The sequence below is a fragment of the Silene latifolia genome, chromosome 7, assembly GCF_048544455.1.
Source record: "Silene latifolia isolate original U9 population chromosome 7, ASM4854445v1, whole genome shotgun sequence".
Taxonomy (NCBI): domain Eukaryota; kingdom Viridiplantae; phylum Streptophyta; class Magnoliopsida; order Caryophyllales; family Caryophyllaceae; genus Silene; species Silene latifolia.
Window position 1 is genome coordinate 63252640 of NC_133532.1, and position 10913 is coordinate 63263552.

Below are 10913 nucleotides of genomic sequence, written 5' to 3' on the forward strand. Positions count from 1 at the left end.
TCCCTAGACAATTTATTTTTATTGTTGTTTTCATTTTATTTGCATAATCAACCAATCAATCAATCAACCGCATCGAATCAAGATAAACTTCGCTCCATAACAATTAATTAATAACTTCCGTCTCCTTTGGGTTCGACCCCTACGTACTACATTAATTTGTGTTTAGGGTATAAATATTATTTTTGCATAGGTGTGTGATAGCCTATCACAAGTATATTCTTCATATGTGGTGTCTTCTTTGATACAGTTTTTCTTGTAGAGACATGGGGCAGCCCATCCACCATTTTATTTCTTATAAGTTTTTGTTTTTGTTTTGATAGTAATTTTTTTTTTTTACAAATTTTGTGAATGTTAAATGTGATTTTAAGAGATTTTGGGATGTAAAGATTGAAAAATGAGATGAAAGAATGGATGGGTGAAATGATTAACAATGGAAGGAAGAAAAATATGGAGGTGATGTGTGATGATGGGAGACAATTGCATTAAATGCAATAGTGTAAAGTTAAAAAAATTGGTATTAAATTAATAATGAAGTACACAGTAGCCTGCACATCACTTTTTTTTTGTCTGCCACTTGCACCTTCTACCCGGTTCATTTTCATCTAATATGGTATGTATTCGACTCGTCGTAAGCTTGCGACGGATAACGCCGTCACAAATGAGAATTTGTGATATATCAAAAGATATGCAAAATTGACAACAAGATGAATGTGTCATAATGGTAATAGTAAGGGTATTCAAACCAAGAGGTTATGGGATCGATCCTCATCAAGGACATTTTTAACTAAATGTAGTTAACAATTTAACTACAAATGTTAAATTACTAACCTAACTTTAAACTAACTAATGGAGATTAACTCTAGTTTGCCATGTGTCATCACGTAATTGGTTGTGTATGGAAAAACCATACACCTCGTGTATGTGTATCATCTTCCGTGCAAATCTAAGGAAAAAGGAAACCTTCCATCACAACGACTGCTTTCCCTTGAATCAACACTTGTTGTTTCTCTTCATCTACCTGTAGCTCAAGTTCTCCACCTCTTGGGGATGCCTATAATAATATATAGAGGATGCTATTAGTATTAATATTATCGGAATTTTGGTAGAGCCTCCCTTTAATAGATTATAAAGGTGTAAAAAAAGTCTTACCATATAAGCTTTTAGATGTTTCCTACCCAACTTTTTGCTCCAATATGGTGCCACACCACAATGTATACTCCCACATACTGGATCCTAAACAATTTATCATACAAGATGCAAATATTAAGCTGGTTTTTCTCACGAAAACATAATCGAAGCAATATTAAGGATTCATACATAAGTTATTAATATGAAAACATAAATAACATTACCTAATTTCATAAGGACGATCGTAAATAGTGGGGTATTGGGGTCGACATGTCCCAACAATTTTTTGGTGTTAGCAATATAAAGAAACTGTTATAGAATGATCCAAAAAGAATTACATGTTTCATGTCCACTAAATACTAGGTCAATTGGTAAGGGTGATCTCATTTGATCATATCTATGAGGTAAGATACCTTGAAAATCATGAATACTACAAAAGTAATTAATTTAGATAAGTTTGTTTTTTTTATGTCATGTCGTCGTTTATGACCCAAATCAACGTTAATTATTCTAAGCCTAATGGTGAATTGAAAAGTGGTTATAAGAGAGAGAGGTATTTGGATAATTGGTTTCATGTTCGAATCTCTTAAATTGAAGGAGTATAGTAGATAGTTCACCACTTTTTATATCCTCCAAATAAAAGGGCACAATAAAAATGAGAAGGAGTGAGTACAAAATTAACAAGAACATTATGTTAACTTTACCCTAATTACAAATCCCTCTTACTATTAAGAGAATAAAATTCTCTTAGTTTTCCCTACAAAATACATTTATCTAACTAAGGAAATAAGTAAAATTTTCTTTTATTAAACTATTATCTTTTCATTAAAATATAATCTAATAATTAACTATAATCTTTTGCTTAAATTCAAAAATATTTTTTTTCATTAAAATAAACTAAAATTGGTGTTAAACTATAAAATATAAGTTGGTAAATTTTCATTAATGTAATAATTATAACTTTAGAGAATAACTTGACTCATTCTTATTTTAAGTTTCGTGAGGAAAAAAAATCTTTAAATAGTTGGAGAAAATTTATAAAATGATTCTTAGTTTTATGGTAAACAAAAAATATTTCATAATTTTACTCAATTCTTTTTTATTAGTTTTCAATTTCAATTTTTTTTTTGTTTCATATCAAACTACAATAGGGTGAAATATTAAATATTAATGAGGTACCGATTTAAAATGTATAAATAATAATACCTCTGAAAATAAAAACTTTATTTATACTGCGCATGCATTGCGCGGGATCTATATACTAGTTTAATACAAACAATTAACAGCAAGAGAAATTTATTTTACCATTACTCTATCTACATATTTATAGAAACTACTAAGAAGAAAAGTGATCCATTCTAACTATTTTAATTAGATTAGTCTCTATTTTTAAGTTGCATTAATACATTAGATTGAACTGAATAAGAAATTTGACAAGATATACCTCAATCATTCCCAAGTTGGGGCAAAAGAAACGACTGAAAAAATCAAAACCAGAGTCTTTCGGGGCAGCTCCAGTGATGACAACTCCCCTTCCTTGCCATTTTTGAATTTCATTAATTGAAGGACATAAATCAGCTACTACCTTTCCGGATGGATATTCCACCTGTTTCAACATTAAGCATTTAATTGAAGTAACCAATAATTAGATAAATATGGTCACCCTTCATACATAAAATACAAGACTTGATTTGAACTCATATACTAATATTCAATTACCTTTAACTTAACCACTAGATTTTGTACTAAAACCCCACTTGATTAAAACCTCTTTAAAGTTAAATAAAAAATAATCATACATTAAGCAAGCCACATAATACGAGTAAAAGAAATTTTAATTAAGTATTTTGTAATTCTTATTAAAACTGTGTAAAAAAAGAGGTGAAAAACATTACTATAAGTTCTTCTTCATATGACATCTTAACAACATTGATTGGGAGATCAGTGCAAGTAGTGAATGTAGATGCAAGCTCCATCTCTGTTGAATCACACCCAATAATTGGGATCAAAGGAAATACCAAACGAACTGATACGTGCTGAGTCCTCTCAACTTCATTCCTAGTTATTATGTTATCAACAATACGTTCAGCAAGCAATAATTTCCCAGATTTTATGTGGAATTCCACTTTATTGTGCTTCACCATTCCCATTTGAAATAAGACGTAAGCAGCCGCTATTGTCCCGTGCCCACAAATATTTAACTGCACAATTTTAAAAGAACTCTAATTAAAAAAGTTGTGACCAAATCTACAAAAGCAATACACAAAATAGTATCATTTATAGGAAAAAGTTGTGATAGGAAGCTATGGAGTCAAGTGAAACGAAGAGAATTCAAACTGTGCGAGAGTGAGATTTAAATCAAGTACCACCTAACCAATTTAAGTGTTTCAGTATGCAGAGAGAATTCAAGCTGAGCTAAACTGAAATGAAGTTCGTTTTCTCGAAAATTTCATTAATGATGCATGTGTTATTTCTAATCACTTTCAACATAAATAACTGATACCGTTTATTTCTGTTTTTGGTGAACTAACTTGTGCCACTTATTATGGAGATAAACGAGTACTGGCTTAGACAAGCTATTTTTTCGACACCCACTGTGGCAATATATAATAACCATTCTAAACTCGTTCCATGTTATATAGTGTATGTGTGGCCTAACTTTAAAGAAATTGCTATTTATTTTTGAAAATGAGTTCTTTAGTAAGCTATTTTTTTTTTTAAAAAAAAAAGGTGTAAGTGTTTGGCTATCGTTTTACAAAACTGTTTTATAAAATGGAGCTTTTTAACTTAACAAATGAAAAATGAAAAAAAATATCGTTAAAAGTATATCAAGATATGTCTCTATTTGTAAAGAATGTACAAATATGAATGAATAAGTATTTATTTTATTTTATTGAAATGTTTAGACATACACATTTATCATTTATGTATTAAAAATATCTTAAATGATTTGGGCTTTTTTAAAAATAGTATTGAATTTAAGAAAATTATGTGTTTGGCCAAGCTTAAGCTTTTGGTATATAAAAGCACTTAAAAAAATTAAGCCAAGCACATCCCCTATAGACTAAAAGAATAACACATTTTTGTACACATTTTTGTTATTCCCGCTCAAATTTCCCGCTCATCTTTCCCCCACACGGAATATATTCCCTTCTAGAATATTCCCTTCTAATATATTGTATTCAAAATATTTTAGTCAACCCATATATGAAATATTTCTACCACAATATTCTACACAATTACAAATAATAATATTGCCGTCAATCACTATGCCCTCATATATGGAATATTTCTTATGGTTACGTTTTATATATAAAAGTACATTTACATTAAATTAAATTCATATTCAATTTATTAAAATAATGTTAATACACTATCTCTAGAATTAACCTTTATAAAATTACTATGCTGTAACACGGGTTGCTATACTAGTACATAAATAATTGAAATACTTATCAAAAATTGATAAACAAACTTATAATATGAATGGGAAGGAGTATGCAACAAGAACGATGAAAACGTAATGACATTGAAAATAATTAAAGATAGATTGATGAACACACACCTCCACCGCTGGGGCAAACCACCTTAATCGATATTTAGGCACTAAAGCATTTGAATCATCAACCTTTGTTAAGAAACATGTTGCAGAAAGATTGAACTCTCGAGCAACATATTGTAACCATTTTTCTTCTTTTTCTTCTTGTAATACGCAAACTGCGGCCGGATTTCCACGAAATGGAGATTCTGAAAATGCATTAACCTAAACATACATTGCACCACAAAAATTTACCATGTTATGATGTAGAAAGAAAATAAGGGCCTTGATTCGAAATTTTAGAGAGCAAATTAACCTTTTGTAAAACCAGGACGAATGATAATAAAACACGGTAATTTTAAGAAAACGGAAAATGCACGCGGTTGTCCCTGAGGTTTGACATTTTGCCCGAAATACCCAATTTTTTTATCCGGAAAACTTTAAAAGGCCATAACTCGCGTTTACAATGTCAGAAAGTGACGATTTTTTTTTCAATTTGATCATCTTTCCGAGAATTACGACTTCAAAAAAAATTATCAGTTTCTGAACTCTTAAACACGAGTTATGACCTCTTAAAATTTTTCGGATAAAAAAATTGGGATATTTCGGGTAAAATGTCAAACCTTAAGAGCACCACATGTATTTTCCGTTTAGAAAATAAATAGTGAGAATACTTGGCTATAATAATATTCATATTTTTTTCCCTGAAAAAAAATAATATTCATATTTTTAGTTATCGGTTATGGGGGTGATATTTCCTATTAGTCCATCACATTGTTTAATGTTTGCCCCTTCCCTTTGCCGCTGGTGTTATCTAGGAATCTAGGATTGATATGGTATGCATTTTAACCGTTTATTTTAATGTATGTTGGCATGCATAGACAAAATACCACATAATATTTGATTGGTGACTTGGACGGCATTAGATTGCCAAATTTTGGGCAGAAAAATCGACTCAGAGAGTGAAATCCAGATTCTGATGGATCACCAGCACTTATGATCAACCCTCTACCAGGAAACTGCTTTGTCTCCTCAAGGTTTAGTTGATAAGCAGCAATGGCATCAGCTGACGGCAAGACATCCTAATAAAAAGATAAGACGTTAGTTAATCCATCGAGTATGGACCAAGATGAGCCAAAATGAAGAGAAGATAAAGTAAACACGGAATAATTAGCATTTAACATACAGAATAAATTTCTGAAGCCGTCTTCTTGGAGCCGATGAAAGTACTCCTATTACTTAGAACATTTGATGTCAAAGAGGTCTCGTTTACAGGGCAATTAGTTGTCGAGATTGCTGGAAAATCTAATTCGATTAAAAACTGCTGCTCCACATCACCATATTCCGACTTCACTAAGCCATATTCTTTTGGATCAAGAATTTTCTTAGCAGTCAGGATTCCAATAAGTGTTGAGAATTCTATAATATTTCCCGTCACCAATTTAGACGAAAAACAGAACTGTGCAGCAGCTAAAGTTGCATTCTCACACAATTCAACCTGCACAATAAGTTGAAATTTTAGTACTGTGACTAGACTTGACAAAAGGGTTAACCGGGTCGGATCATTTCGGTTTTGCGAAAATTCGGATCAAATCGGGTCATTTCGGGTTCACGCCATTTTCGAGTCAACTATCATCAAGTTATTTAGGAATAGCGATCATTTTCAAACAATTAACATTCGGGTCGGGTCATATAGGGTCGGGTGACTCGGGTCAATTCTAGTTCGTGTCAAGTTTGGGTTTTCAGTTCGGATGTAGGGTCGACTTATTTGAGTCGGGTCAATTTTGACAGGTCTAACGGTGACCAATTAAAATCGATATGCCCTCTTTCATCTTTCTAAACCCGAAATAATAGTCATCAGGTCTTGGTATCATAAAAAAAAAAAACTATTTCAACAAATTTTTAAGATGATGGCTCATTGGTGTTTTTATATCTTATCAATAAGATTCTAATAACCAAAAACAAAAATGAACTTTATTATAATGTCTACTTACATGGCAGTGTCCCACGCACGTTAACAAATTAAGGAGGAAGTTCACCCCTTATAATTTTATAAACCAAATGATTTACCATATATATCACCAATTAGTTCTAGGATAGTTCCTCCTTAATCGTCCTAAGTTTTCTATTGTGAAAAATTATTCACGATAACTAGGGAGTTTAATCATCTTGCTCTCTTTTATATAGGGTAACTAGTTTTAAACCCGTGCAGAAAATGCACGGATCGTAATTAATAACATGCGTTATCAATTTATCATTGTATATAAGAGCACTTAAATGAGTATGATTATCCTTGACTTTGTTTATTGCCATCGCAAAACAAACAACGATGAGAATAAATCAAGCAAAAGTATGGAGGGCCGACGGAAGTGAAAACAAACAGCGATGAGAATAAATTCATGATCAACTAAAGTGGTTAAAAGTATCTACTGAATATAACATGATTTTAATACATTTAAACTGATATAAAGAACGAAGAATAATCTTATATGGAGGGCCGACGGAAGTGAAAATAACTATATATTATCTCGACATGTTAAAATAAAGGTACATCTACAAATTATACTCTATAATATTTAGATCAACAATCCTAATGTGCCTAAATTGTAATTGGGCCGACATTTTCAGTTCTTTAAATGCAAATATGACTAAAATATGACTTCAAAACTATTATTCTCTCTAGCCGAATCATTTGTTATTTGCTTTTATTTTAAGTATATTATTCATTCGTTATCTATTTCCATATCAGGTAAATAACTTTTTACAAAATGACAAATATGCCCCTTACACAAATTAGAGAATAGTATGACATCATACTGTAAAACGGTCTATTTTTATTAGAAAACTTTTTATTTAATGCTAATAAATAATTTGTATTTTTAGACAATAAAATCGTCTTATCAGCAAAACCGCTTCACAACAACTACCATATCCCATATTATTCACTACTATCGTACGCTCTATTATTCACTACTACGTACTCCGTAAGTCCGTATTACCTACCTATAAATTCTGATTTTGACATATAAACGGATAAACCTACCAAAACTTAAAAGCTAAACAAATTATACATAACCAAAAATATGTTTTAAGTAATTAACCATACCCAGCCACCTCCTCACTCATTTTACCCCTCGTCCCATTTCATGTGACTCTCTACCCCTATCTTAAAGTTCCGCCGCACTCCTCATCAGTCACCTCTTATATTTTTAAGCTCATTTAAACCAATCTTTGTTCATCATCATTTTTCTCCTTTTGTGATCCTACCCGTTCTCAAGTATCACCTTCACACTTTTCACCTCTTATTCGATCTCTATCGGGACTCCAGCCTAACAGAAAAAATAAAGATAAATTTTCCTCTAATTTTCTGCCTATCGACAATTTACATCAATATACATATTCTTTAATCTTTAATGCCTTTTAGATTCGAATTTAATAAATTTAAGGTCAATATTGGAGTTAATTGAAGAGTATAAGTAGAAGAAATTCATGTATCTATGATCCAAAAATTATACTCTGGGTTCTTTTATTCGCTTGGTCCATTTCAAAGTACATATTTTTTTTCGACTTTTAAAATTTTGTCAATATGTTTTTTCTAAGATTTTTTCAGATCTAATATGCTTCTTATTTGTTTATTTCTTATTTATTATATTTTAGTATATTCATTAAAGTATTTTTTATGTTTCTTTTAGAGAATTATTCGTAAATATTTTTTTTTTGCCTTTTTTCTCCGAAAATCTCCACTTCTACATTAATTGTTACTCGTATTTTTTTCATTTTAAAAGATTTATCAATATTTTTTTTCCGAAAACCTTCAAATCTACAGTTTTTAAAAGATTCAGTAGTATACTTATAATTATTATGGTGATTTAATTTTTTTTTAAATAGGTCGATATATTCCGAAGGATTAGATTTATTTCCGCAAAACAATTATACACATAATATTTTTAGATACCTGGTATTTTTTATTAAGATATTATTTTTTAAGGAATTTATATTTATTTACTATACTCCATACTTCTTTTTTAAACATCATTTTTTTTTAACATGAAACTATTTTTTTTTTTATTTTTTTTTATGTAACAGTTGACTTGTTGAAATTAAAAGTCAACAAAATTATTTAAAATGGGTTGGAGAGTGATAACTCGTTTACAATTTTTATCACTAATTATTGAATTGAGTAATTAAGAATTGACAATTGAATAATCAGAATAGAGTAGAAATTTATTATAGAGGAGAGAGGGTAATTAAATGAGAGGTAGAACATGGGGAGACCCATACAAAGTCAATTTTATGAATTTTATCGGCCAATCAGAAGCCTTTAAAAAACCTAGCTTTTATACTAGGTAAATGATAAAATCCACTATCATTTTTACTAATGTCATTCTTGTTGTGAGAAAATAAATTGTAGATAGTCGTATAATAATGGCGTTCTCATCACCCTTTATATATATATGGACACCACCACCTTTTACGTGTGTTTTTTTTCGCTCTTTTGTACATAATCGTTACCCAAGTTATTTATTTGATAAAATATTGGATTATTTCATGAGAATAATCCATCCTATGGGTGCACTGCAAATAACACCCCATCCTATAATTTATTCCAATTAAATCATCCTATCCACCATTCTTCCCATAACAATCTCAAGAGACGGGCGACCTGAACAACAGGTCACCTTGTTATTTTTAGATTAAAAACACTGAGTATCCACCATTTCATTTTCTGGTGCTTACCTTTATCCACATTCCTGCTTCATCCCCTATTTTCTCTTAATCTCAAACCTCTCGCCAGCCATTTCTCTACTCGATTTCATTTTTTATGAAATTAGCCCTTTGTTTATCAGGGGCTTCTTTAATAATGGAGTTTCCGGTTCGGGATTGATGACGGTGAGGGAGAGAGTTAAAATATAGATCTGAGAAAGGGGACTGCGATAGTGGTGGCGTTGCGTACACTTGTGTTGTGTGTTTATTGCAGGATTTTGATGAATGTAACCTCCGATGGTGGTATTTGTTTGGTTGGCGATTTATGACGATGATGAGGGTAAGTGATGATGTTTGGTCTGCTAAGTGACGATGATGATGAGCGTAAGGGATGGTGATGGTGGTGGTGAGATGATTGAAACGAGGGGAAAAAAAGGAGGACGAAAATGGCGGCGGTTGAAGAAGGAAATTGGCCAGAAATGGTGTTGGAGAGCATTGGTTGGTGGTGAGAAACCTGGAAATCAACTGGGAAATTGACCAAAAAAAAGGGGAACATATGACACCCGAATCAGTTAAATGGAATCAAATCATCAATAGACTAAGGTGATAATTAGAGTAATTATTGTTCTATAAAAGAAATATTGACTTACTTAGAAGGTAATATGAAGGAAATGTTGAAGAAATGTAGAGGAGATGTACAAATATGAAGGAAGTCAGTCGAAGAGAATGTAACCTGGTGTAACCGGTCATAATTTTAAGTGAGTTTGTTATGGGAAGAATGGTGGATATGATGGATTTAATTGGAATTACTAATAGGATGGAGTGTTATTTGCAGGGCACCCATAGGATGGATTATTCGCATGAAATAATCTTAAAATATTCTCAAAATAAAAGAGGTAGGCGAAATAACAATAATAACAATACCTCACCAAGAGGAGTGAACCAACGGAGGCGAAACCTGGGGTGGATGGAGTTGGAATCGGAGAATCGAGTCAAGAAACAAGTCTGGGAAACGTTGAACTCGGGTGCAAGGGAATGCAGCCATGGTTCATCTTTCTTCTCCTCCACCAAGCTTAGAGCAGCCGCTTTACTGTTGAACTCGGTGTCAGCAAACGCGTCAACCTGTGATCGGACTCAGTGAGTCAACGCAGTAAAATAAGCAAGCTGGTTAAGGGAAAGGTTAAGAGTTTGAGTTTACTTACCAGAATGTATTTCACGGCCTTTTTGCTACTACCCATTTTTTATTTGTATGCACCGTCCAAAGTTCAATGTTCGTGCTTTATAGTGATTGGCAATTTGCAATAACGGGGCGTCATAAGCCTAATATAAAACAAACCTATTAACAATTAAATGAATAACCATATAACTGACTTCAAATAATTATTCAAATAGTGAATTTCTTGTAAAACAGATTTATGATAACATTCTAAAACAATTAACGGAATACTATAGTTACTTCTTACATATGTAAAAGTTGCTAGTTATTCTTTTCTACTAGTACTTCTTTTTTCTATTTTAAATTATTAAAAACCTAAATAATTTG

The 10913-nt window shown here is 31.6% G+C and overlaps 1 protein-coding gene across 2 annotated transcripts; it reads right to left on the reverse strand.

Annotated features, from left to right (window-relative positions):
* Positions 1 to 632: 632 nt before the first annotated feature.
* On the reverse strand, positions 633 to 10679 carry LOC141592250 (uncharacterized). Of its 2 annotated transcripts, XM_074412854.1 has the most exons (9): positions 10573 to 10679; positions 10295 to 10492; positions 5853 to 6164; positions 5557 to 5748; positions 4694 to 4891; positions 3024 to 3329; positions 2573 to 2734; positions 1150 to 1233; positions 633 to 1051 (listed from the first exon to the last, which is right to left on the reverse strand). In XM_074412854.1, the coding sequence occupies exons 1-9, from the start codon at positions 10606 to 10608 to the stop codon at positions 944 to 946; spliced, it is 1596 nt and encodes a 531-aa protein (XP_074268955.1). In that variant the 5' UTR covers positions 10609 to 10679; the 3' UTR covers positions 633 to 943. The 2 variants fall into 2 exon arrangements, with proteins under 2 accessions (XP_074268955.1, XP_074268956.1); XM_074412855.1 differs by lacking the exon at positions 3024 to 3329.
* Between the last annotated feature and the right edge of the window lie 234 nt (positions 10680 to 10913).

Bases quoted from the DNA above. Each gene is read 5' to 3' on its own strand.
- LOC141592250 (XM_074412854.1), bottom strand. From the start codon at position 10,608: ATGGGTAGTAGCAAAAAGGCCGTGAAATACATTCTG. The intron at 10,493-10,572 runs GTAAGTAAACTC...GTCCGATCACAG, and splicing joins AGGCCGTGAAATACATTCTG to GTTGACGCGTTTGCTGACAC. The intron at 4,892-5,556 runs GTATTTTGTCTA...ATGTATGTTTAG, and splicing joins CACCAATCAAATATTATGTG to GTTAATGCATTTTCAGAATC.